Below are 25,920 nucleotides of genomic sequence, written 5' to 3'. Positions count from 1 at the left end.
AGTGGTGGGAGACGCGACGCGTCTTACTGGTAGTCTGGTAGACTGGCGCGACGCGACTACCGAGCTCCACAGTTCTCTCTATGCAGCAACAGTCGAGTCATCACAGTCACAGTCGCCAATTGCATTTAAAAGATGACCAACAAGATAAAGGTGTTGAGTCGAATTTCCGAGACTTTATGAAATGCAGCCCAACGCTCGTTTCCCCCCATCCAACACCTTGCTAATCGGCCAGGTCGATAGTCGATTCGCATATGCACTCTATCCATAATCCCTAGAGGTGTGGCAAAGAAATATTGTTTGTAAGTCGCAACGCAAGTAAAAAGTGTTGGTACACGTCCGTCGTCTGCCACACAGTGCAGACTTCTTTCACAGAGGATTCTCTTACGAACCGCTCGTTTGAGCAATTTAATCGGTGATCTTCCAACTATCGAACCACTTGAGGTGGCTCCACTGGCTGCTGGGTCCAACCATACCAAAGGAAATAGCTCTGAAGAGCCAGTAAAGTCCGATGATGACCGCATACAGTACGGCAAAGATACCCCAGCGAACCTGGTTGTTGAGCTTCCTTGTTGTGAAGTCAAGACAGAAACCCATCGTCAGGATGGCGAACCAGAGTGCAGGGTAGTAGTGGTGAACATAGGTGACACGGCCCATGGCCACGAAAGGAAGGTAGTGCAGAATCCAGCCGATGACAGGGTAGATTCCAGAGTAGTGAATCTGGTCGATCTCGGACTGCTTGAGGTCGTCGTAGCCGCGTTGCCAGCGGACGACGTAGAAGACAACGATAAGGACAAAGATCCCGAGACTGGCTGTGCTGCCCCAGTAGACGAATGGGTTGCCGAGGAGGAAGTACTTGACAACTGCAGATACGATTAGGTAAAATCCAAAGGGATGCGTGGGGTAAGACTTACTCTCGTCATTCCAGCCGCACATGCGAAGACCAACGTGAAGAAGCGGCCATTGCCAGAAAGCAGAAGCGAGGTCATCCTGCTTGTCGGGATCTGGGACAAGCGCGTTGTTGGAAGTCATCATGGCAACATTGAGGTGGATGAAATCCTGGAAGAAAGGAGACTTGTAATCACCTGGGTTGCCAGGTGGGAGCTTCTCGTTGGTGTGGCTTTCAATGTTCCAGTGGGTGTAGACATCGCGGGGGTTGTTCTTCTTGACGCAAGTGGTCTCAATCTGCTTGAAACCCCACTGCGGCAGGTTGACGTTGCCAGCACGGAGGTAGCAACCCAATTCCTTGTGCTTGAAACGCAGGGCAGTCGTGAGTGTGCGGATCCTAGAGTGATCTCTTGAAGCAGCATCGCGAACAACCTCAACAACCCAGTGATCCTTGGTGTCGCCAACTGTCGTATTACCGTAGCAAGATACCTCGTAGTCTGCCTTGGTGACAGGAGCGGCGACCTGGTGCGAGTGGAGGTTGCGGCCGGTCTGAGCGTGAATGAGACGGATGACGTCGCCGTTGCCGGGGAAGCGAAGCTGCTCGTCGGCCTCGTATGGAATCTCATGGCGGTTGGGGTAGAAGAACCAGTCATTGTTGGCATCCTTGTGGTGGTAGCAAGTAATCTGCTGCTGACCTGAACCCTCTGGGTAGGTCTGGACGTGAGAGTGGAGCAGGCCTCCTCCGTAACCCATGTTCTTCAGTGTAGTGCGGGAGCCGTATGCGACCTCGAGAGGACTGTTCTTGCCAACATCGGTACCACGCAAATTGGCCTGGAAGAGCGAGCTCATCTGAGCATCACCAGGACCGCTGTTCTCGAGGATCAAGAAGTGAATGTAGAAGGAGAAGGTGTAGACGGCGAAAGGAATGAGGATAAGACCGAAGATACGGAACGCGACGTGCGTGACGAGTTCCATCTATCCAAGTCAGCTTCGATCTATAGTACGTTGAGAAGAGAGCCTTACCTTGGGCATCTTGAGGTCGCCGAACTTGTTCCAAAGGTCCTCAATGGTGTACAGTCCGACCAGAGCAGTGACGAAGAAACCAACCCACTTGACACTGCACACGCATCCAATCGAGACACCAGTCAGCATCAACCACAGGCCCCATTCAGGAGAGAAGGGGTCGTGCTGCTGGCGGTGGAACTTGGACCAGCAGAAGACCGTCGTGAATGTGAAGCAGAGAAGCATAGAGTCGAGGAGGACGAAGCGGCTGATGGTGGTGTACGAGTTCTCGCAAAGAACAGCCAGAGTGACGAGCCAGACGGTTGGTCTCCTGAAATTCAGTTCCTTTGCAGTGAAGTAGGCCAATGGTACGCAGACAGCACCGAATACAGAGTTGAAAAGGCGCATGAAGGTGTAGTTGAGCTCCTCAGGGTATTTTTCGCCAGACTTGAACTCAAACGATCCATTGTAGCCTGCGAGGTAGCCCGAAAGACCGACCAACATTTTGCCGAGGGGAGGGTGGACATCGAAGTAAAATTCGCGCTTGAGATAGTGGGAACCGAACTTGCCGAAGCTGTTTCCTAGTTAGAACGTGTCCTGCGGCACCGTGATGTTCTCTGCTTACTGAGCTTCATCCCAGGTGACGATTGGCGAAAGCCCGATCTTGTACATGCGCGTGAAGAAGGCGAGCGCAGTGAAGATGAGCGGAGCCCAGATGAACTCGTACTCATCGAGGAAGGCAAGGATCTCGAATGGCTAGAGGACGTCAGCTATGAGGTCTCATCATGTTCTCCTGTTCTGCAAGAGTGCGCACCTTCTCCTTTGACTTCTCCCGGATCTGAGCTTCGTTTGCCACAGGAGACGCTGTCTGACCAGCTACATTTCTCTTCCGCAGTTCCTCCGTCTGCACATCAGCGCCTGTTGTGCGCGCTGTCGCCATGTTTTCAGAGAGGACTTGGAAGTGTTTGCGCAGTGTCGACAGAGTCGAGAAAGGATTCGTGGCTGATACGAGCGCAGCGTAGAAAGCGAGGGGTGCGTAGCGCAACGAGCGCTTGCTGTCGAATCAGGCTGTCGCACAGGCCTGTGTAACGTCTGTTGCTAAGGAACAACAACAGGCTCAAGAAGAAAAGAAGAAAGAGCCCGAAGGAATTGCAAACATGGGAAAAGCTCACGGTGAAGAGCAACGTCTGACAGCCCCTGGGGCCTGCAGCGCGGTTGGGGAGATCAATTGCTGGGTTCCCGATTTAGATTCCCAAGGCTCGGGGGAGCTGTATTTACACTAGTAGGGGGGGGGAGGTCTTATTGACCACTTGTCCTCACGTGAAAAGCTGACGCACTCGTGTTCGTGTTCATCAACAAGACAAAGGGGTCGTGGAATTTCCAGGTCAAGTCTTTGCTGGTACTTAGATTAGCGGCTGCGGAACGCATGTATAAAATGGCTACAGGTATCAAGCATGCGAATTGTCGAAAAGGGCCGGCAGATCACCTTAGCTCAAGGCCGAAACACCATAGGGTCCGAATAATGTTTAACATAGGCGCATCTTTTGTTGACAACTAAATCGCTCATGACAGTACAATGCTGAGGTTTTCCAACCTCCCTCTCTAAGATATGCTTCGCCCCTTCTATCAACCAAAACCTACATGTCGAGCAGCCTTGCTCGTGGATATTAAACCAAGTCGCTTGCAACAGACCAAAGTATGCAGAAATCCCCAGGAAATGCCAATCAGTGAGATGTTGCAAGCGTCTAGTCCTCGTCCTGATCGACGCGTTTGTACTTTCCACCCGTGCCGTCGTTGTCTCCCTTGCTTCTCTTGACCATGTTGGAGATCCAGCCGCCGACGCCATCTCCATTCTCGGACTTGGGAGGAGACCTGCCATTCTCCAGATCAGGTGGCTCGATGTCGAGGCCGGGAATGGCTGCTTCGGCAGTAAGACTCGACCCATCTCGTTCACGACCACGACCTTCGCGGCCGCTGCCGCTGAACAAGGATTCGGCCTCTGCTCGCTGTTGTGGTGTGGCTGCTACCGTTGTAGCATCTCCGAATAGAGAATTCATGTCTTCGAGGCGGACATTGGCCGTTTCGGGATAGATGAAGTAGACTGCAGATTGTCAGCAAACCGGTTGTGGTACGACTGTGAGTGCCCAGGCTTACCGATAACGAAACTGACGGCGCAGAAGAACGCGTGAATTAGGTACAAGCGCCACTGGATGTGTTCCTGGAGAATAGGAGTCATTTCACCGACCAGCCAGTTGAAGGCCCAGTTAGTCGCAGTACTCAAACTGGCACCCTTTGCACGAATGCTGAGGGGCAGAATTTCTGGCGGGTAGAGCCACGGAATAGGACCCCATGAGTATCCGAATGCCGCGTTGTAGATCATCACAAATATGACGACCATGTTCGGTGTCCAGCTCGCCTGCAAGAAGATGAAGTACGAAATAGCCGAGAGCGATACGACCATCATCAGGGCTCCAGAGAGCAAGATTTTTCGGCGCCCCAAAGTATCCACAATGTACCATGGCGGGATTGTAGAAAGCAGGTACGTGATGGCGTTGATACCGGTCATGAGGATAGCCTGACGGCCGTACCATCCCGCTTCTTCGAAGACGAGAGGTGCATAGTACGAAATGACGTTGATGCCGTTGAGTTGCGCGAGGGCTTGGGCGGACATGGCGATGAAGACACGCTTGTAGTAGCGTCTGAACATATCCGCGTACGAGCGTTCGCCTTCTTGTCGCTGGAGCAGCACGTTCATCTTGATTTCTCGGTACTCATCGCGCGCTTTGGGGTTGTGGATGTCACCCTTTCCATACAGGTTAGCAATGACCACGATTCCCTCCTCGTCATGGTCGTTATCCAGAAGCCATCTGCCCATTGTCAGTACCAATCCATCTGCAAGGTCAGCGCTACCAACCTTGGCGATTCGCAGATGAGCAGACTGCCCAAAGCCAGCAAAGTGCCCATAATGCACTGCATGAACAATGGAATCCTCCACGCGTAGTCGCTCTTGATGTAACTGCAGAAGTAGTCGACCCACACACTGCATGCGTATCCGGTAATGTTGCCAGTGAATTCGATGCAGCCCATCTTTCCACGGTTGTGGGGTGGTGAGATCTCAGACTGGTATACGGGTACGATCGTGGACAGCGTTCCTACACCAAGACCGGCGATGATTCTCCCCAGCAACATCATGGGCATACCATTGGCAAAGGTCTGCAGAGCACCACCAACGACGAAGATGGCCGAACCATAGAGGATCGTTTTGCGTCGACCAAGAACGTCTCCAATACGGCCTACCACAAGTGAGGAAATAAAAGCGCCGATTTCCAGGATAGCTACCATGCTGCCCAGCTCGACAGCTGATGGCTGGTTGAAGTAGTCCTTGAAGTAGATACCCCTGTATGCTTGGATCAGACATGCTCGAGTACGGAGGGGTTCGGGGCAGCGTACGTGATGATACCAGACATGACGCCTTGGTCATAGCCAAACAGAAAAACGCCTAATGAGACGAATACACTGGTGAAGTAGCTAGCTGATGTTAGCACATCATGCAGACAGCAGCTGGGCAGCGTTGCTAACATGAGCTTCTTTCCATGCAAGCCGTGGATACGGGAGGGCCCATCGTTGGGCGCCATGATTTGAGCGAGTATCTTCTCCGCCTTGGAAATTGTACGGAGCCCAGGATCGGGTATCTCGATGTCCTCGAGTCTGAGGGTGCGGTGACCCTTTTCGTTGATGCTGTCCTGCGATGCAAAGCGTGCACGCTTCTGGTGTCGGCGATGCGGCGGAGGATAGCCTTCCAAGCGGATAGCAAGGGGGTCTTCTTGGTCGGCAAGCTGGTCGACGAGGTCGCCGGTGTCACTCCAGAGCGAGAGGTCGTCGGAGTGCGAAGGCGTGTCGAACGAGGACCGCGCGCTATCCTTATCGTTGTCGAGCAGATAAGCGGAGTCGCCGTCACGGGGGCGCGAGGACGAGCTCAGGTTATGGAGAGGGATGTTCGCAGGTCTCCGACTGCTGCCCGAGTTGAAAGGAATGGTGAAGGTTGCAGGCTGAGGGAGCAGCCAACTCCAATGCAATGGATCTGGACGAGGGTCGAAAGGCGGTCGCGAGTGACGTGCAGGCGACAGGTGTTATGTGGGCCTAGGGCTTAAGCGGTCAAGGGCGGTCACATTGGACGGCAGTGGGACTGAAAAGAGCACGATACCAGTACGGCTTCGTGATCAGGGAAACGTGAGCTACCCTGTCAGCTTGAGCCCTGCTTGCTGTTCCTGTGGCTTGGCAAAGTCCCTTTGCCTTTACTCGGTCCGGGCTGAGCCGGGAAACAATCGCAGCGTGCTGTTGGAGGCGATGGGAGCGGCTGGCTGTGCGATGATGTAGGCGTGCAGGTTCTCGTGGGGGCATGTCCACTTGGAGGCTGTGAAATTGCTACCTATCTCTACAGTTGCAGGGTGCTTGCAGAGGTTGGAGCGCTCGAGATGTACAGCTTCAGATGTCACGGAGAATTGCAACTCCGGAACCCCAGCATTGTCCCTGCAAACTGCACTTGGTCTCGAACCTCTCTCTGCATGCTCGCTGATGGCGGCTACTAGCGGTGGACAAAGCTGCGCCAAACCCGCCAGATGTGCGCGGCAGAAACACGGCGATTCAACAAAGTCAACCCAATCTCCTATCGAGCTTGAGAACAACTCTAAGCAGGTACGGGTACCATGCCAGCTACGGCGCACGACGGAGCCCACGTGTGAGAAGCGCGTGTTGACTGCGTTCGAGTGTGAGTGCTCGAAACACAGCTGCCTCTCACGAGTGAAACACTGCAGCTGTGCACGTCATGCAACTAGGTATGTTCAAGATGAGCAAGCTTCGTTGATGGGCGCGAACCGTTCGTCAAATGCTTGCGCCAGGACAGGCACGTGAAACTGGAGACTTGCTCAGCGCTTCGGTAGCTCCACAAAGATGGCTGGCGTGCTGGCTGGCGATCCTCAATGCACAAAAGCAAATGCTGTGTGGCCTGACGTGCAGCTGCTAGACCATCGACAGGAACACCGTTGGGAGTCGAGGATGCTACCTGCATGAACAGAACGTGAACAGAACGTGAACAGAACGTGAACATGAACATGAACATGAACATGAACATGAACATGAACATGAACATGAACACGAACACGAACCACCACATCCAAGCAGCCGACTCGACAGCTTGAACCAAAACGACACCCACAGTAACGGAGTACCCACTTCGATCTCAACCGTGTTTGTTGCCATGGACTCGTTGTGCACGCAAACCGGTTGTGAGCCTTGAGGCGTCGCTCTGCCGCCAGACACTCTCGGCAAGAGTGGCGATCCACCTGAAACGTGCTAGTGCTGCGCCTGTGATTGGCCGTGTGTCTAATTGCCAGCCTGCTCGGCCCGCTTGTTACTTGGTCCGTCGTCGTGTTGTGAGTCGTGATGGAGAGAGTGCGAGAGAGTCTAGAGAGGCTTGGATGCGCTCGTCTCGCGGCAGCAACAGGAGTTGTTCTTGCAAACAGCATTCTGCCGCTTAGCAGAAACAGCTGCAGCGCATCGTCGAATACCTCCAGAGCGTGAAAAACTGGTGTTGCAACGAGCTGCATCCCTGACCTGGTTACCACCCACCTTTAGACCAAGTTTCTGGTTTGAAGCTCCAGCCACCGTACCAGCAGCACTGTGCACTGTGCACATCATCTCTCACGACCCGCTCCGTTCCTCCACAATTCACTCTCGCTACCTTTGCCCTGTCAGGACTGTCAACTCCACTCGCTGCCTGAGCATCACGCTGCAGTACAGAAGACGACGGCGATTGCTACTTCTCAGATCCTCCACCAAACGCGAGGCTGCGCTGCTGTAGCCCGCCATGTCGAGGTATGGAAAGTTTGACGACTTTTGTCGCGACACGGGCAACAGCTGGTCGACGCTGCCAGGTAAGCGCTTCGAGTGATACGCTACTCTCGGACACTGTATGCTAATCTTCGCAGTATGCTATGTGCGTTGCTCCCGCCCTTGGCCCCCTGGCCTGATCCATTCGCGCGCGCGCCGCTAACCGTGCTCTCACTACAGCTCTTCAGCCAAGCACCCACAAGGAACGGCGGAGGATGGAATGGAGGCTGCACACTCCAAGGCTTCTCTGTTGGCGGTGGTGAAAGGCTGCACAATCTGGGTCAGTAAATTGACTACGCGCGCAGTCCGAGTTAAGCTGACGGCCCAAGGCTCGATAATACTTTGCGGTATCGCAATCCTCACCACCTTCTTCTTGCTCTGGAAATCTGAAAGGAAGAAGGCCGCCGTTGGACGAAGGTACACGACTCGACGATAAAGGCTGGAAACTGCAAGACTGACTGGTGACAGGGAAATGCAATTCTTCCTCCTCGGCTACATAATCATCTCAATCTGTGCGATCTTCACAATAGGCGGATTCCCTCTGAACAACTCTGTGCGCTTGGTACGTTTGTCGCTATCGAGGAACGGCGACCCATGGGCTGACTGTCTTGCAGGCCTTTGTCGCTGTACATATCGCTGCAATCGTTGCAACGTCTTGGATCCTGATGCTCAACGGTCTGGTTGGCTACCAACTCTTGGATGATGGCACCCCTATCTCGCTCGGTCTGCTCCTCATCTCCGCCGTTATCATCTTCGTTGGGACAGGCTACATTGCCCTTGATACTGGTTTCAGCTGGACCGGCTATTGGGATGATACCTTGTACGGAGACGACCAGGCTTATGCCCTCTACACCCTCTACCAACTCGTTCCTCTGGTCTTCCTGGTTGTTTTCTTCTGCCTGGAGACGTTCCTTGTCCTTCGCGTTCTTGGAGAGCGCAAACCAATGCGTATGTATTGTACACACAACCCTGTTTACCGCTGCTAACACCATTTCGTAGTCTACCTGCTTGGCGCAGCTATCCTTTTTGCCATCGGACAGATCTTCCAATACGTCATTAGTGTCCACATCTGCACCGGCACCTCTGGCAAGATCAACGGCGGTCTTTTCGAGACCTTGTTCACGCTCCTTTCCGTAGTGATGGTCTGGGTCTTCTGGTCGAGCATCACCGAGGACGATTGGCCGATGCCAACGGTCGCCGGCTCGGGCTCGTATGATTGATGACCTTGCAGGGCATTTGGGGGATGTACAAGATATGGCGTAATGTTTCATGACTTCTCTAGCATAGCGTATACCATTTTGGGAATCTTTGGACGCATTACGCGTCATGCTGCTAGTTTACGATACACAGATAATGTTTGCTGGGAGAAGAGAGCAGTTTTATGTAGTTATGTTATACTCACATGCAAAACGTGAGAACGCGTCCAGTCATCACGTGCTCACGTGCTCACGTAATCTGTCAAGGCTGTCAAAGGCGGATCTACACGCAATCGTTCGAGCTTCACAAATCTTCCCTACCACTGGGACTGTCGCAACCTAGTGAGACTTCGGCTGGACTTAGCTCGAGTCGAGAATGCTCCATCTTAGCGCAGCTTCCCTGGCACTCTACGAATGAGAGCTCACGACGTCATCTTTCATTGCTCATCCGTCGCACACTTCCTCTCGCTATAGCGTACCCCACACACTTGCTTGGACGCCCGTTGTTTCCCTCGAAAGCGAGCATACGCTTGTCGGCTCTCCGCGCGCGCGCCTGGACGTAAACCTTTCCATCAGCACCGCAGGCGGTTGCAGTCCCTCATACCCACCACAATCACTCACCGGCGCACACGCACGCGCACGCCATGGCCGACTCGGACTATTCTTACGACGGGGATGAGGTTTCTGGTGATGAGTTTGTAGGATCTCGGGCCAGCTCAAGCAGGCCAGCGCAGCCAGCAGGCGACGGAAGGCAAATCACGAAAGAGCCAGCGCCCAAGCCAGCGCGCAAAGCATGGGAGACTGAAGACTCGCGGACTGTCGAAAAGACCATAAGACCCGTCGACGATGAGGACATGGGACAGAGTGTGCAAGAACGAGAAGAGGAGCGCAAGCGCAAACGATTACGCAAAGACACAAAGCCCTTTCAAAGAGGCATTATACGGCACGTCGTTCTGGTGCTGGACCTGTCAGAGGCCATGATGGAGAAGGACATGCGACCCAATCGCTTCTACACAATGATTAACTATGCACAAGATTACGTCCGAGAATTCTTTGAGCAGAATCCCATTTCCCAAATGAGCGTCCTCGGTATGCACGATGGCATTTGTATACGAGTCTCCGAGCTTTCAGGCAACCCAGCAGAACATGCAGCAGCAATACTAGGCCTTCGAAGCAAGGAGACGGGCAAAGAGCCTAAGGGCGCACCCAGTCTTCAGAACGCCCTCGAACTCGCGCGCGCAACACTATACCACACGCCAAACCACGGCACACGAGAAGTCATCGTGGTCTTCGGCTCCCTCCTTTCTCTCGACCCTGGCGACATACACCAAACTGTCAAGGCATGTGTTCGCGACCGCATCCGTGTCAGTATAATAGGCATGGGCGCACGTCTCAAGATATGCCAGGAGATAGTAACACGGACAAATGCTGGCGATGAGGGTGAATACACAATCGCGACGGATCAGGAGATGCTCAAAGAGCTCCTCATTGCAACTACCACCCCGCCTGTTATCCGCTCAGATACCGCCTCTACACCTCAGCAGCCTGAGAAAGGTGCTGCGCTGATGATGATGGGTTTTCCTTCGCGCGTCGTCGAAGACGTGCCCACAATATGTGCATGCCACGGCAACCTGACACTCGGCGGCTACACGTGTTCGTGGTGCAGTGCGAAAGTGTGTTCTCTTCCAGTTACATGTCCCAGTTGCCAACTTACACTCCTCCTCTCGACACATCTGGCCCGCAGCTACCACCACCTCTTTCCCTTGAGAAACTGGGCTACTGTGTCGTGGCAGCGTGCACGCGAGAAGAACTCGAGAGACTGCGTGGGATGTCTCACTACGTTTCCTGAAATCCTATCCAAACAGGAACTGGCTGCAAGGGCGCTGAAGAAGGAGAGGCAATCCACAACTGGCAGCATATTGAACGGGCACACAGACAGGCATAATCAGAGGGCCAATGGTGGACATGACGATGATGATGATGATGATGATGATGATGATGAAGAAGAAAACGGAGACCAAAAGGCCAGCGAGAGTGCGAGATACGAGTGCCGATCTTGCGAGAGCCATTTCTGTATTGACTGCGACATGTTCTGCCATATGGTTCTACACAATTGCCCGGGCTGTTTGAGTAGACTGGATCCCGGGGCGATCGCTAACGCCGGAGCCCAGCATGGAGATGTAGCCATGAGTGGGTGACGAAGATACCAAAGTAGAAATATGATACCACATTACACACGAGCGCTACCAAACAGACAAGCACGGCTGCTTTGAGGTGCACACTGCCTCTGGGATTCTACATGTCTGCGAGGCAAGCTTACAACAAAGAGGCCCATGCTTGTATGGCTGATACGGGAGGCCTCAACAAAGTCGCATCTGATGTCGAGATTATCTGGCAAATAACATAGCTTCCGCAGAATACGCTAAGAGTTCAAAGAAAGGTGTAGAAAAGGGAATACAAAGATAGCAGAAGCACTACTATACGTTGCCCAGCTATGCTTGAGCAATTGGGACGCCTCTTTCATCTCCGGAAGACGCGACAGCCACCCATCCACAAGGACCGTGAAGTCCTCCAGCACGGACATATCGAAAAGGGGTATGTGCGTGTGAACAATGCCAAGTGCAGAAACCAAAGGTAGCGCTACAGGAGGATCTTATGCATATAACTTGCTTATCGAGTCCTCGTAGTGAGGGTCAAGTACCCCAGCGTGTGGCGTACGCCCTACGTCGCTCAAAATGCCGGTGCTTCAAAACAGAGAAGCATCAGGTGCTGACTTTTGCTAGATGCAATTGCTAGGATCTACATGCAAATCATTGGCGCCCTCAGGCGGCTCGACATACACAACAGTGCGAGGCATTGCTAGACTTTCTCAAGCCCTTACCTAAAGTGGACACCATCACTGTCCTTCGATAGCTTCGAGCAGGCTCTGATCTTCAAGCCTTCAGCGATTCCGACAAGAGAAGAGGGTGTGCTATCGCGAACGTGTTGTTGTAAATCGAAGTGACCAGGTCACCAGTACGGATAGATCGGATGAAATACCTACCTTTGGCTTGCATATCGTCTTCAGTGCGGCAGGGCTGGATACATGCTTACACGATGCTTTGGTATGTGGACAAACAGAATAATTGATGCAATTCTTCGTCGTTGTACCGTGTGCAGAAAGAAACCAATGTGATTGTGCTGCCATTCGCTTCCGTCGATGAGTCGGTGGCGTCGTGGCGATGGATGTGGACTGTACCGTGAGCATCGTTTACCCTTGTGTGTGGTTCGAGAGCAGGAAAGGACCGCGTAAAGAAAACCAGAAACTGCACACAAGCGCCGCTAATTTCGCGAGCTATGCTGCTGGGGATTCGGAATGTTAAACCGGTTCTACAAATCATGGGTCCAGGCATCTAGATCGTACCATAGATACATCGGCAGGTAACACCGATGCACTCCAGCGCGTTGGGTATATGTGTGGATGATACACCCCATGCAACAAACACCACGCGGGTAGCCGTAAGGGATATCCACCGCAATTTTGTGTTGGTTGTTGCCACATGTTGTGTATCTGAGCGGCATGAGGTTGGTCTTGGCTACTATGCGATAATGACAAAGGATGTACAGTCTCCATGTTTTCTCCGTGACGGCTGTGACCACAGTAGTACCGTGGTGTCCAAGGAGTTCGTTTGACGCTCTGGGCTTCTTTGACTATCCATAGCGTCAACGACAGCAAGCCTGTATGTTTTGGAACTGTCAACGATGCAGGCAACTTGAAGGGCATAAACGTGAGTCTGAGCTGGCGGCGAAAGGGAGAGGCCTGTTCGAGATGCAGATCGACCCATAGGTAACATTCTCATGTCAAGTATGCGGGATAGACGCAGAGAGCTCTTGGCGGGCTGATCTCCTTCACTCCCATGATTGGCGCGGCGAACAGTCCCAGGACGCGGCTCCACAAATTTGTCGGGCGCCTAATTCAGAACGAAGCAAGGCTTCCTGGCCATATCTATACACTTGCTAGCTCAGCCTCTTTTTGGTTCCCGCTACACTGCTACACTCATTTCCAGACTTCGTTGCTGTTAGAGATCTTCACTGGTGAACGGCGATTCCTCTTATGATTTTGTTAGTGCAAGCGATGAGCGATGTCTTCAACCCCATATTCCACACTACAGTCGGCCACTGCTTCATTCAAGGGCATACCGCAAGAACATGATCAAAGATGCAAGACAAAAAAAGACATACATCGAATTCCGCGCGCATGTACAACAGTACGTTGTTCTCTCAAATTCTCCTCACATCCACATCTCTGAAGACGTACCAGCAATACATCTCATACCTGGATACGGTCAGATAATAGCGAAAGCATCAAGCATTCCGACTAATGGCATCTCGACTTCCAGTGTCAGTCTTACAAGCTCAAATGCACTGGTGAAAAGCCTCAATGTAAGCGCTGCCTGACAACGAGTCGCGACTGCGTATATGTGCTGCCTCGCAAGGACCGGTTAAAAGTGTGAGTTTGATAGCATCAAGTAAATGTGTTTATACTGACTCAAAAAGCGTCACCGAACGATGCCAGCGGATGGATGCACTCTTGAGAAGACTTCGGTCTCGTGTACATGAGTCAGACCAAGCCTCGATCGCAGACATGCTGGTAGATGTAAGGATGGTGTGCAATATGTTTGCACGCTCTATGGCCCGAAGTGTAGGCTACTGACCTGTCCAATAGGCTGAGGAGGAGCTGATAGAGCCTTCTCCGGAAACTCCGCCAGCTACTTCTCAAATCGATCCCAGAGAGAATGAAGATGGTTCACAACCTGATAAGCTGGGCGAACAAAACAACTTCAGCATGCATTTGCTGGGTGTTTTCGATGGGAATTTGCTCGGCGACGGCCAAAGCGGAGCAAATACCTTCATCGGACAGAGCTCAGAGCTTCAATGGCTGAAAGCGGCAACGATGGCCTATCCCGACATGATTAAAGAAAGTAGCGCAACTCAAAAGCGGAAGGATCCAGCAAATCCTTCTGACAACGAGTACAAAGGCTCATACAACTTCTGGGACGACGGGGAAAGTACCGAACTCAACCCTTGTAAAGATCCATACGCAGCACCACACGTAGGGACAGCTAAAAAGCTGTTATCCTGTTATATGATGTTCGTTCACGACTCGTTCCCCATTCTACATCGAACAACTTTCACGAACCAGTGTCGCAGGTATCTTGTGTCTCTACAAAAGGGACATGTGCTAAGAACGAATCCAAAGTGGCAGGCGATTCTGAACCTTGTGTTTGCAATCAGTGCGAGCTATCTAAACATAGTGGAGGGCCACTGTTCTACTGATGGAAGTATCTGTGCGATGTATCATGCCAGAGCAATGGCGTTGATCTCTGACAAGGCTACATTGGCGATTCACCCAGACGTGCCACAGATCCAGGCCTTTGGTCTGCTCTCACTCTACTGGATGTCCCTTGGCCAATTAAACCGGTGCGTGAATAGCCTTTCCATCTTTAATTGACTAACGTCACACTAAGAATCGTAGCGCTTCTACAACAGTGAGCCTGGCTATCAGTTTCGCATACACCCTAGGCCTTCACATTCGTAACGAGGATCCATCAGCGTCTGCATCAAAACGAGAGTTATTGTGCCGCATATGGTGGAGTCTCTACTCACTGGAGTGTTCTATTAGCGTCGCCACCGGCCGGCCCAGTATAATTGCAGACTCGTGTTGCTCAGTACCACTGCCCCTTTCCAGGGCGGAAGATCAAAGCTTGTACGAAACAAACGACAACCGCCAGACAAACTGGGGCAACACCAATTTGTGCTCAATCAACCAGGTCTCGTATGTTGGAATTAGACTCTCTCAACAGATTCCCAAATTGGCTACAGGGCCCGGCACTGTAGAGATTGGTTCCGGGGTGTATTTCAAAGCCACATTCGAACTCTCCACCATCACCAAGAACATAATCGTAGCGCTTTACTCTGCTACAACGGCAATGAAATCATCGATAGAGATTAGTCGAGACATCACTCGACTGAACCAGCGTCTTGACCAATGGATCGTGTCGCTTCCTGTGGACTTCAACCTTCGGTCCCCTATTTATACTGCAAACGAAGAATTCGCGCGTAAAGTTACAGTCCTCAAATTCAAGCTATACAGTGCGAGAATGTTACTTGGACGCCCGTTTCTCAGCGCACAAAGAGATCAATGGAAGGATAACGCAGAAGCGGATTTCGCTGCGCAATTGGGCAATCGTTGCATCGAATCTGCAAGATTGGTCATTGATCTCTTACCGGATAATTGCAGCGCTCGTCCTATCTACGGGCAGACTCCATGGTGGTGTATCGTCCACCACGTAGTGCAAGCGGCCGCTGTCCTGCTTCTCGGTTTGTCGTACCCTCTATCTCATTCTGTGGACAAGATGACAATGATTCGTTATGTTAAAAACGCGCTTCGGTCTCTGCAGGAAATGCAAACCCCTGTGGCTGAGCGCGCGCGGAGCGTAGTCGAAAAGTCATTTGGGATTATCATGGGAAGTCATCACGTCGCCGATCTCGTTCATATCTGAGGATTGTACATATATTACAGCCTGGCTCTGGAAGAGAAAAATTTCCATACGATCCGGTACTTATACCTGTATACCTGTATACTATTAGCTAACAATATTAATTCTCGTTTAAAAGCAAGTTTGTAGCATGATGTGCAGTTCTGGGCAACACGTAAGAACGAGCAAACTTATGTTGGGTTGTACATATGTGGCCAAGTTGCTTCTTGATGAAAAGGACACCGGCTCTGATTTGGTCTGACCGCTTGTATTACCAAACATCCGAAGCTGCAAGTTCTACCCTGGTATACCATCTCCAAGCGTTTCTCTCTAAAGGGCATACGTATTGTACAGTGCTATGTTGTATGGTGTAGTGCCGTGGTAATTATCGCGCTTACTTCGCCGCTACCCTGCATACGGCCCTTTTGAGTCGAAATCCGATTACAGGTATCTCGTGTTATCTTGACGGATTTTTATTGTTAGAATGCCGTTGATCCCAACATTGTGCCAAGGGAGCTGCGCCGCTTCTCGTGAGAATTAGCCGCCCGCGCTATTAGGCGTAAGCTCTCATCTCATCACATACATTGCTAGCTTATCCAGGACAACGTCTGATAGCACGGTACCCTTGCTCGCGCGAAAGTTGAATTTTTGATCATTCTTGGAAGTCTGAGATGTGCTTGTAATCTTTTGGACAACTTTGCCGATCAGTGGAGTGTCGAGAAATCGCTTGAAGACAGACTTCGAGACAGGAGACATGTTAAACTGTATTTTTTTCAATTAGGAAAAAACACGGGAGACGCTAAGTATACAAGGGTCATTTACAAGTAGAACTAGTGGTTCTAGTAGAGTTTAGTATTTACTACTTCATCAGAAGTGGCGACCATAGAGTTTGCTCGAACTGTCTTAAACATTCCTGTCCCAAAAGTTCTCGCTTAGAGTGCTACTAACCAAAACCCTATTTAGGCAGAATACATCGTCGTAGAAGAAGCAAGAGGCTCTCAACTCCACAAATTCTGGCAGGATTTTCTACTTTAATTAAAATCTAACATTATTTGTAAGTTTATAGATCTTAAAAGGAAGTTACTCCTAGTCTCCTCTAACAAGTATAATCTAGCCTGCTCTAATGCTTAATTTGTAATTAACTTAGCTTATACATACTGGCAGATTAGGTTTATTATATTTTAAGGATTGTGGGATTGCAGGATGTGAACCTGCTGTTGTTACATCTTGTCTGCAAGGTGTGGTGGTCACGTCAAATCACCATCGGACCCATTGCTCGGAGAGAGTTTTGGGAGGAACAACACAGTGACACGCGATACCATGGTCCTTTTAGGTGTCCAGACATGATATTTAGGATTACGCTAAAGCAATTATAGGGATATCCTCTGCTGAATACCTAGAATCTATCACTCAACGTGAGATTGACTGGATCAACTCTCACGCAAATTAACAAGAACCCACTAAATCACCATGGCAGTATGTAAGTCTAGAGAAAAATTCCCTAGAGGCTTACACAGCTTTGTTGCAAAAGTTCCTATTAGCAATTCCGCACATTATACCCCAAGACCTAGAGCTTGTTTCTCCCAGACTTTGGCACCCAGATTTTTATGCTGGCAACATTTACATCGACGACCAAGCCCAGATTTCATGCATCATTAACTACTCCGGTGTTTATCAGAGCTAATCCTCCGTTGCTTTTGGATTACGGGATTGACACTTCAGAACGCTTGATAATGCTACGAAGGATCAACTCAGATACCAAGTGTCTCAGTCTATTTTAATTCAAGCTTACGAAACATTAACAGCGGAGAAGAACCCTCTAATGCACAAGGTGATGCGGCATCCCCATAGTAGACTCTTAAGCAATTAGAAGCATTTGTTAGCTCTACCTGGAACAATCGTCTCGTTCCTCTTAAGGAATGTTTGATCCGCATTAAGAGGTATGCTGCCCTATCCTCCCTTTCTCTTCGCTTTCTCTTTTCCTTTTAGGGTTCCTGGCTTACTGTTCAAATCAGAGAATGGGACCATTTCGGCACTGACAAATCGTGTGCGTATTATTTCTCAGCAGAACAAATCCAGCAACACGACAAAGAGGCAGAGATGTTTAATAAGAGCCAGGAGTTTTAGAGAGGGCTACAGGGTGTACTGACTAATAAAGGTTATACATTAAACAAGAATTAAGCAAGGCTGTTAGGATACATTGGGATTTGCGAGAAACTGGGCTGGCTGATCTAGAGGGCGAGGAGCGATGCAATTTTGATTGGGAAACGCATTGGATAGCAGATCTTGATGGAACGTGTAGCTGGTATCTCTCAAAGAATGGATATAGACAGTAACGGTGTCACGAATGAGGCCAAGATAATCATCAGTCATCCGTATGGCTCCTACGCCGCTCTTGCAAGACTGTGCATGGCTGAAGACGACAGCGACGAAATCAGCACAGATTTCCACGCTTTGAAGCAGAAATTGCATACTCGATCTTATCCGAGCGTGCCATTGTTGCGACCTATTGCACGCGCTACCCTCTATGCAACGCTGCCAGGTCTGTGCTATACATCAAGATTTTGAATTAGCCTGCTCGTGATCTTGATTAGTGCACAAAGCAACCGTCGGCATGAAAACCTGACACCAGCGGCTCGAAATACGCAGCTGACATAGAAGACGTGCTGCGTGCAATCAACCCTGTGAGAGCACTGCTATTACGAGGCTGGTTCGCCCACCCACAAGCAAGGCCAGCCCTCAATCGGCAATAGCGAACGCGCTTGCACAATGTGTGGAGAAGGTTTTAGTCTAGGGTGCAAGAACCTTTGGAATTTGAAGTTTGACGTTTTTTTAGAACGAATCACCCATGAGAGGATAAGATCGAGTGGAAAGAGGAAGAGCTATTCATGTGGTCTGAAAGCGAGGAGAAAGTCGGCGTCTTCTCAATTGTTATCACTACTGTAAGAAGAGCACCCAACAGGTAACCCAGCATTGTTGATCCGCAACTGAATGGCTCATTTTTTCCCCCTTGATGAAGTCCTGGTTGCAGGAATGCGCTCTCAGACATACGCAGAACAACCTCAGGCTACCGCCGCACGACCACATGTCTATCACTCCCCTCGCTTACTTCGACCGTCTTCAAGCCCAAATCCGCCGCAACTCGGTGCTGGAAAGCCCTCCTCAAAATGTTCCCCGGCAGCAACACTATCATGCCCTCGCCATCGCAGAGCTTCGCAATCCCTTTTATGTCTTCCATGAGCATCCTATCAAAACCCTGATCCGCAAGTCCAGCATACGCATCACCAGCCTCCTTACTCCAAGCAACATTGCCTAGCCACGCCAGAAGATGCGTACCACACCGGCGCTTCTTCCGCGCCATCGGACACAACAGCTGCGATGATACAGCAGCACCCGGCGCTTCCTCGTTTGACACCCACCTTCCCACGAACTCCAAATCCTTTTCAACTTCCTGGCCTATAGCTTCAACGAAAAAAGCACTCTTTACACTCAGCCTACCCGAGAGTTTGATACTCACACATCCTTCGTAATGATCATCGATCTTCTTGACCAGCGCCGCTACATCCTGTATATGACCACCCAAGAACCTCTGACTCGCGTGATCGTTATGCACGAACACATCGATCCACCGCGGGCCACACTCCTGCCATGTGGGGTGGTGCACGCGCTTCTCCGCTGGCGCTGGCGTGACACCCAACCAGACTTCTTCAACGTCCTTTGGCAGAAACGGAACAGCGTTGTTCCAAAGGGCAATGAGTTCGGGGTGCAGGTAGTTAGGGTGATGTGCGTTGGGATATCTATTCACGATGCGGCCGAGGAAGGATGTGGAGAAGAGGTCCAGGCAAATGCGGTTGAGATTCCAGCCGCGGGTGCGTGGCGAGCGCGCTGTGAGCGTGCAAGGAGAAGAGATGTAGTGAATGGGCGTCCAGATGCCGGCCACAGCGACCATGTCGAGGCGGAGACGCTGGTTGATGTGGAAGAGCTGGATGAATTGTATTGGCACCGCAGACTCTACCCGGTGAGTATCTGGCAGAACTAGCAGGAGAATCTGCTGTCGCATCTCGGCTGGCAACTGTGTCAGAGATGGCATGGCTAAAGCAAATTACAGATCGTGGCGGGAGGTTGTCAGAGTTCTGCGAGTCGTTTCAAGAATGGGATAACCTGGGACTACACCTTGTTTCGCGTTGTAATAGTACATGCATATTGTAGTGGCTGTCGAAAAGATACGCCTGTTCTCGATGTGGCTGTACTGGCGATCATCGCGAAGTTGAGGGCGCAGCGCCCTTGTGGGTGCCAGAAGTCTGGAGCGACCGTTACCCTTTGCAGCAGCACCGTGGGACGCCTGAAGTCATCCAGGGCTGTGTTAAACGCATCACTCGGCACTTTTGACACCGGCCTGGATATGCTCCAACGGCAATGATGGAAGCCTCCAGCTCGAAGGTGCCTAGGTAGTCAAGAAATTGATACAACGGATAGAGCGCTTGCTGGCAGTTCACAGCATTGAAGCAGAATAAAGCAGTTTTTCTCCTTCCACCTAATCAAGGCTGATATCGGGTTACGCATGCTCGCAATACCTAGAAAGCTTCGGGACTGTGGTTTCGTAAAGCTGATCTTCATTGAAGCAGACGACACAGTTCGATCGTCTTCGGTCTTGATCTTTGGCTCCTCCGCGACGACTTCCGCTTGATGATGGGGGTTTCCCCCCGATTGGCGGCATCGCGACCTCCCGGCGTCGTCCATCTTAACGAAGGGCGATGCTGATATTGCATCCTTGACTTTTCTTTCATTGTCTGCCTGATTTGAAAAATACATGACCACTCTTAGAGCCTGTTTACTTTACACGACTTATCCAATTTCTATACGGTATGGGTTGTGCGTTTTTGTTAGTTCTTAGCGGTTGCTACTTCCGTAGTAGAAGATAGGAGAGTTACTCTGATAAAGTGAAGTGTGAGAAGTTAGAGCCTGAGGCCGACCTCGCGGCAACCTCGAGGGGCTCCTCCATCGCGGGAACAACGCGTCCTCGGCGCCGAAGCGTCCCCACCATTGTGGGGCAAGAGCTCTCCCCACATAACCATCAGCGACGTAAACTTGAGCAAGCAAGACCTCGATTGATCGTGTCTGATGTTTGTCCGCCAATTTCTCGCTTGCTCACGCTCACGCATCGCCTCTATTGGTCCACTAACAACGTGCAAGAGCTTCGGACCGCAACAATCACGCTTTCTCTCGACGTCATCGAGAATCCTCGCCATGGCAGCATTCTCACATTTGATCCGGTTTGAAGCCGATGATGGGAAGACCTACTACGGCGACTTGGAGAAAGAGACGCCAACGAGGGATATTCAAGGAAAAGAAGTCGAGGTACTTGAGGGTGATGTGAAGAGCGGATTCAGCAAGAAAGGCAGCAAAGCCAAGGTATCGAAGCTCCTATGTCCCCTCCCAACAACAAACATCATCCTTTGCGTGGGTCTCAACTACAAACAGCACGCTGAGGAGTGTAACGTCAGTCTCAATCCCTTGTCATCTTCTTTGACCTACTCACATACGACTCTAGCTCACAATCCCTTCCAACCCTGCAATCTTCATGAAGCCAAGCGATGCCCTCGCAGGACCTCTCGACGATATTCCCATCCATAGTGATTGCCAAAGTAACCTTGACTACGAAGGCGAGCTTACTATCATTATCGGCAAGGACTGCAAGAACGCCACCAAAGACGACTGGCAGGACTACATCCTCGGTTATACAGTTGGGAATGATGTTTCCGCTCGAAACTTCCAGATCCCGGCCTCAGTATCAGGCGGTCAATTTGGCTACGCCAAGTCTTTCGACAAATTTGCGCCCATCGGGCCGTGCATTGCGCACAAAGAATATGTGGGAGATCCGCAAAAGCTGAGGTTGTGGACCAAGGTCAACGGGGAGAAGAGACAAGAGACTGGAACAGATGACATGATTTTCACTGTGGGTGAGATTATCCAGCATCTCAGTAGAGGTACTACGCTGAGGGCGGGAACTGCAATTTTAACTGGTACACCGAGTGGAGTCGGGCTGTTCATGGAGCCGAAGGCCTTTGTGAAAGATGGAGATGAAGTGGAGATCTATGTCAAGGGCATTGGAAGCATCATCAACAAGATGAAGTTTCAATGAGTTGAGAATGGGGCTGAGGATGTGGTCCTGGTGAGTCCACAGCGCGCAAGTGGCATGCAGGATAGCTTCTGACAGAGACCGATCAGTAACTACTGCAATCGATAGCACAGGAATCAAAGAATACACGCCAGAGTTGCGCGTCTCCAAGCATGACAGTCGTCTTTAATACCCGAGTCGAGCGCTTTCCCTGTTTGGAACCTGCTTTCTACATCTCGGTCTATCTTTATTGGACTTAGCAGGTTCAATCGCATAAGGAAGCTGCATAATGTACCACCTATCATTTCTTTAGGGTGCGCATCTGTGCATCTGCTCCAAGCTCACTTCTCCTAATTGTACGTGCTTCGAGCCATCAATTTTCTACACACATTCTTCCAGCATCAATTACACTCGCTTTCGCATTGAACCGTATCGACAACCCCACCGACTTTCTGCCATTCAACCATAACATGGGTCTTAAACGGCGTGCCGATGTCATTGCTTCCGTCGAGAGAAAGAAACGAGACAAGCGACTATCACCTCTGCATCAGGAGGTTGGTGCCCTGGACGATCAGAGTAGAGGCCACATCGTTGCTGCGGGCAGTAACGTTGAATCCGACGTAAAGATGGAAGTCAATTCTGAAGCCAAGGTCCGCTGGCGGGAGCTCAAAGCTGCGAAAACCGAAAGAGAGGAGATCGAGCGATTCAAGAGACAACAAGCGAGAACGCATACGAAGGCCGAAGCTGCACACAACGAAGACTTGCACAAGGCTCGCCTAAGGATGATGCGAGCGCGAAAGGTTGGGTACGAGGCGGAACAAGAGACAGCACGGATGCAGGAACCAGCGCATGGTTTTGTACTGGAAGCGAACTGGAATGTAGAGCAAGACACATACGACCAAGCGGAACGCAATGGCAACGAGGAGGGACCTGAAACAAAAAGATCGAAAGGATCGCCAACATCGACCCCCACAGCATCATCCGCCATCCACCCAATAGCAGACACTCCCAAGAGAAAGCATAGGCTTCTTGATGATTATGGAGATTGGATTGCATCCTCTGCTTTCAAGCGTTCTATTCTTGAACGAACAGACTCGGCAATTCTTCCAGATGAGGATCAGCATCAGACCCCTCCACCTTCCACACCTTGGCGCAATACGAAAAGACAGCGAAATTCGCTCAATGTCGACAGGAGTCGCATCGACACACACTTCATTTTATCGGATGAGTTCATTGACGATGTCAATACAATGCTCGACTTCGTAGCTGGCTGGCCGGAGGAGCACTTTACGGACATCAGATACTCTTTCAAGAAAGATCCCGAAAATCAAGATCGAAGGATAAAGTTTGCCCATACGAGTGATGGTGAGTGGGCAGTCCATATTCTGAAGCCGGTCAGTTTGGAACCAGAGAGACGACACGGTCTTGCCGATGTGTATACGCTCGACGACCTACCTGACAGTTGTCGAGAACATGGTTGCATCGAGGGATGTCCACGCAAAATCTCCCTGGAAGAGAGGATAACCGACTTGAAAAAGTTCCGAGAAAGTCAGAACAACGGGGACCCTTTGAATGCTATGGCTGGTCCCAGGTCATCACCTGAAGTACTGTCCGACACGCGTATGATGCCACCGCCGCCTATACCCCCTCGTTCTGACAAGAGAAGACTTCCTCAGGGGGTTGGAAATTTTAGGATCATGCCGACTCACCCTTCGGAATCTTTCATGACAGCGTACAATCTTGAGCAACTGCAGCGGAGGAATATATACATGGAGAATGAAATCAGACAGCTCAAGATGAAGTTGTCTCAAACGAAGGACCAAATGTTTGGAGGCAAAGGTATGGAAATGTGGCCGCAGAATGATCCCGGGTCCGACGCTGGGTCCGACGCCTTTCAGAGCAGCCGGAAAGACACCTTTTTCGGCAAACTGGACTATGGGCCTCTCGGCGGAAAGCTGGTGCACACCGACAGAATACCCAGCGGTTCCAACTCCGTACGCGTTGAAGAGTACATGTTGACCTCTGTATTTGACAAACGGAGCAAGCTTCCAGAACTCAGGGACGGGGATATTCGTAACAGACCTCGGGAGGACTATTACGCAGAAAGGCCACCGGCGAAGAGCCGTTCGGAGAGCGAAGGCAGCGCCACACCATCATCAGAAGAGATGGAGAAGTCTCCCAGCGATACTGCAGACCAGCCATCATCAAACACGCCAAGGATCACGTTCCGTCCCCAACACGAACGCGATCCTGAAGCCTACTAGAAGTGGGAAGCGGAGAAGGTAGAATCCGAGTCAAAAGAACGCAGTCGTCGAAAGACAAGATGCATACCAAACCGTGTGCCCAGATATGGCGCAATGGCTCACATCACGCAAGGATATTCTATAGAAACGCCCTCTTTGCACGAGCAAATTGACAGGACAGGCATCTTCAAAGGAGGCTCTGATTTAGAATCCAAGAACCCAGCTGTTGCACGCAAGCTATCAGAAGTTTCGGAGTTGAGCAAGTCTCTGGCTTCACCAGCTGGAGATGATATACCCTCGCCACCAATGAACATCGTACCTTGGGCTTCTTCCGAAGAGCTGGACACAGTTGCTTCCACCACTCCACCAGATCCTCCACCCCCGTTGCCAAGACGAAAGGAACGGGGCGGCGACATGTCGGTCTAGGATTCCGATGAGCATCATGCGGCTCCAGCAGCCCCTCGTCTACGTGACTACATGGATCTGGCTGGTGATTGGGAGCCTGATGAGGGGTCTGAAAAAGACGCCAGCAGCGACTCACGTCAAGAGTCTTCTCAAGGCGCGTCAGATGCTTATCAGCGTCACATCAGGGATATGATGGCCAGGCTCAATACCCGGATGGACGGCCTTGTGCAATCTCCCCCTGGAGACAGGGCTGCGGAAGAGCGTGAGAGCAGCGGGTCCGTAGACCAGAAAAGGAAGGGAAAGGCGAAGGTCATTGAGAAGAGGGGTGGTCATGATGAGGATCTGTAGCTTGGCCGTTGATCATCCGGTAGTGTTTCTATTGCGGAAGCATCCATTCGAACTGTTGTACAGTCTATAAAATGGGGGACGATAAACACAGTGACTGGTCAATCAGCAAACGTTACATGTCCTTCTCCTTCAACCTCTTCGACCTCCTCAACCCCTTCTCGTCCCCGCCATCGGCCATCTTCCGCTTGTTGCCACCTTCATCCTTCCCATCGCCCTTCTTCTTGCTAGTTCTATAGTATGTGCCATCCAACTCAGTCCCCAACTCAGCAGTGTAATCCTTCTTCGGCGCCACTCTCGGCAGCCTCTCGTACATGAGCACAACAGCGTTGAACTCACCCTCGGTCTTTCCCGCCGGATTCATCGTCAACGGATTCACACCACCATCTGCCGGCCATTCTTGAGTTGTCTCATCGTTGCAGAAGTAGTATGCCGCCGACGGTGCGTTCGGGTCCCTCTTGCCTCGTTGCGGCTTCGGAATGGGACGCGAGACGCCCGCGGTCCAGTGCCCGGTCGTCACGGTATCTCCGGCGTGGTAGAGGACGGAGATGAGCTTGTATTGTAGGGGCCATGCTGCCTGTCCTGCTTCTGGAGTGCGGGCGCGGTGTGTGAGGTTGAGCGTGTCTGGTATCTGGATTGGAGTCCTGTTTTTGATGTCTGCGGGTTTGCGGTTTTTGTTTTCTTTTGATAGATCGAGATGGATGCGCAGATACTCGGGTGCGGCTTCGATTTGCCTTGCGGTTGTTGCTCCGGTCTCTTCGCAGTTGGTGCATTCCAGTACCTCGTTTGTGTCGGCTTGTAGCCAGATGGAACGCTCGAGGGCGGCTAGGAGGTTGTCGCTGCCTTTGACGACGGGCTTGATATTGGAAAATCCGATTCCTTCCGAGGCTTCATAATCGGCTGTCCCGCGGTAGGCGTTGCAGTGAGAGCATCTAGTCTCTTCGTGGCGCTGGAGCATGAAGAAGGCTTTAAATTCGTTTAGGCGACGTTGGTTACTGCAGCAAGTTAGCACTTGATCCAGTAAGAAAGATGCCTGACTTGCGTAGGATCAATACTGTCCCATAGTCCAGCGTGAATGAATCCAAAGTACTCATCAGCACAATGTTGACCGCAAGCCTTCGATAACCGCAAGTCACGATCGTGAGCCGTTTCTCGAGCGAGTCGCCGTGCGGCAAAGTCTGAAGGGGTCTCTCCTTTCCGTTTCTTTCCCTCTGGCAGTCTGCACATCCAGCGCTCGCCTAAAGTGTGGAGAGGCAGTATGGCAACCTGACTATGTGCAAAGGGTTTAGGCCGTTCTTTGGTTCCAATCCGTACCTTCC

General features: G+C 51.3%; 9 protein-coding genes across 9 annotated transcripts, besides 2 other annotated features; 5 read left to right on the top strand and 4 right to left on the bottom strand.

The window, feature by feature from the left end:
- Positions 1 to 405: 405 nt before the first annotated feature.
- EKO05_0008765 (Dolichyl-phosphate-mannose--protein mannosyltransferase) lies at positions 406 to 2,827 on the bottom strand (the record flags this gene model as incomplete). The annotated part of the gene is made up of 5 exons (XM_038941671.1): positions 406 to 860; positions 912 to 1,860; positions 1,909 to 2,461; positions 2,513 to 2,643; positions 2,702 to 2,827. 5 exons carry the CDS (start codon positions 2,825 to 2,827, stop codon positions 406 to 408), a joined length of 2,214 nt encoding a protein of 737 aa, XP_038796298.1.
- An 805-nt stretch (positions 2,828 to 3,632) lies between these two features.
- Positions 3,633 to 5,522, bottom strand: EKO05_0008764 (Ribulose bisphosphate carboxylase large chain; the record flags this gene model as incomplete). Its single annotated transcript, XM_038941567.2, has 5 exons — positions 3,633 to 3,988; positions 4,042 to 4,754; positions 4,802 to 5,284; positions 5,338 to 5,415; positions 5,467 to 5,522. 5 exons carry the CDS (start codon positions 5,520 to 5,522, stop codon positions 3,633 to 3,635), a joined length of 1,686 nt encoding a protein of 561 aa, XP_038796297.2.
- A 1,430-nt stretch (positions 5,523 to 6,952) lies between these two features.
- Positions 6,953 to 7,052: a tandem repeat.
- A 701-nt stretch (positions 7,053 to 7,753) lies between these two features.
- On the top strand, positions 7,754 to 8,996 carry EKO05_0008763 (uncharacterized protein; the record flags this gene model as incomplete). The annotated part of the gene is made up of 7 exons (XM_038941537.1): positions 7,754 to 7,820; positions 7,875 to 7,882; positions 7,957 to 8,056; positions 8,106 to 8,193; positions 8,245 to 8,338; positions 8,391 to 8,724; positions 8,776 to 8,996. 7 exons carry the CDS (start codon positions 7,754 to 7,756, stop codon positions 8,994 to 8,996), a joined length of 912 nt encoding a protein of 303 aa, XP_038796296.1.
- Positions 8,997 to 9,616: 620 nt separating this feature from the next.
- Positions 9,617 to 11,170, top strand: EKO05_0008762 (uncharacterized protein; the record flags this gene model as incomplete). The annotated part of the gene is made up of 1 exon (XM_038946618.1): positions 9,617 to 11,170. The coding sequence occupies one exon, from the start codon at positions 9,617 to 9,619 to the stop codon at positions 11,168 to 11,170; it is 1,554 nt and encodes a 517-aa protein (XP_038796295.1).
- Positions 10,938 to 10,974: a tandem repeat.
- Positions 11,171 to 13,093: 1,923 nt separating the features above from the next.
- EKO05_0008761 (uncharacterized protein) lies at positions 13,094 to 15,514 on the top strand (the record flags this gene model as incomplete). Its single annotated transcript, XM_059637377.1, has 7 exons — positions 13,094 to 13,219; positions 13,273 to 13,296; positions 13,352 to 13,461; positions 13,509 to 13,608; positions 13,678 to 14,102; positions 14,163 to 14,432; positions 14,488 to 15,514. 7 exons carry the CDS (start codon positions 13,094 to 13,096, stop codon positions 15,512 to 15,514), a joined length of 2,082 nt encoding a protein of 693 aa, XP_059493360.1.
- Positions 15,515 to 18,557: 3,043 nt separating this feature from the next.
- EKO05_0008760 (uncharacterized protein) lies at positions 18,558 to 19,580 on the bottom strand (the record flags this gene model as incomplete). The annotated part of the gene is made up of 1 exon (XM_038946617.1): positions 18,558 to 19,580. The coding sequence occupies one exon, from the start codon at positions 19,578 to 19,580 to the stop codon at positions 18,558 to 18,560; it is 1,023 nt and encodes a 340-aa protein (XP_038796293.1).
- Positions 19,581 to 20,737: 1,157 nt separating this feature from the next.
- EKO05_0008759 (uncharacterized protein) lies at positions 20,738 to 21,632 on the top strand (the record flags this gene model as incomplete). Its single annotated transcript, XM_038941743.1, has 2 exons — positions 20,738 to 20,989; positions 21,042 to 21,632. 2 exons carry the CDS (start codon positions 20,738 to 20,740, stop codon positions 21,630 to 21,632), a joined length of 843 nt encoding a protein of 280 aa, XP_038796292.1.
- A 446-nt stretch (positions 21,633 to 22,078) lies between these two features.
- Positions 22,079 to 23,872, top strand: EKO05_0008758 (uncharacterized protein; the record flags this gene model as incomplete). Its single annotated transcript, XM_038946616.1, has 1 exon — positions 22,079 to 23,872. One exon carries the CDS (start codon positions 22,079 to 22,081, stop codon positions 23,870 to 23,872), a length of 1,794 nt encoding a protein of 597 aa, XP_038796291.1.
- An 844-nt stretch (positions 23,873 to 24,716) lies between these two features.
- On the bottom strand, positions 24,717 to 25,559 carry EKO05_0008757 (uncharacterized protein; the record flags this gene model as incomplete). The annotated part of the gene is made up of 1 exon (XM_038941608.2): positions 24,717 to 25,559. The coding sequence occupies one exon, from the start codon at positions 25,557 to 25,559 to the stop codon at positions 24,717 to 24,719; it is 843 nt and encodes a 280-aa protein (XP_038796289.2).
- Positions 25,560 to 25,920: the final 361 nt, after the last annotated feature.

Source organism: Ascochyta rabiei, chromosome 15, assembly GCF_004011695.2.
Source record: "Ascochyta rabiei chromosome 15, complete sequence".
In the NCBI taxonomy this organism is placed as follows: domain Eukaryota; kingdom Fungi; phylum Ascomycota; class Dothideomycetes; order Pleosporales; family Didymellaceae; genus Ascochyta; species Ascochyta rabiei.
The sequence above is the reverse complement of the archived record's forward strand: the minus strand, read 5'-3'. Positions and strand labels throughout refer to the sequence as shown.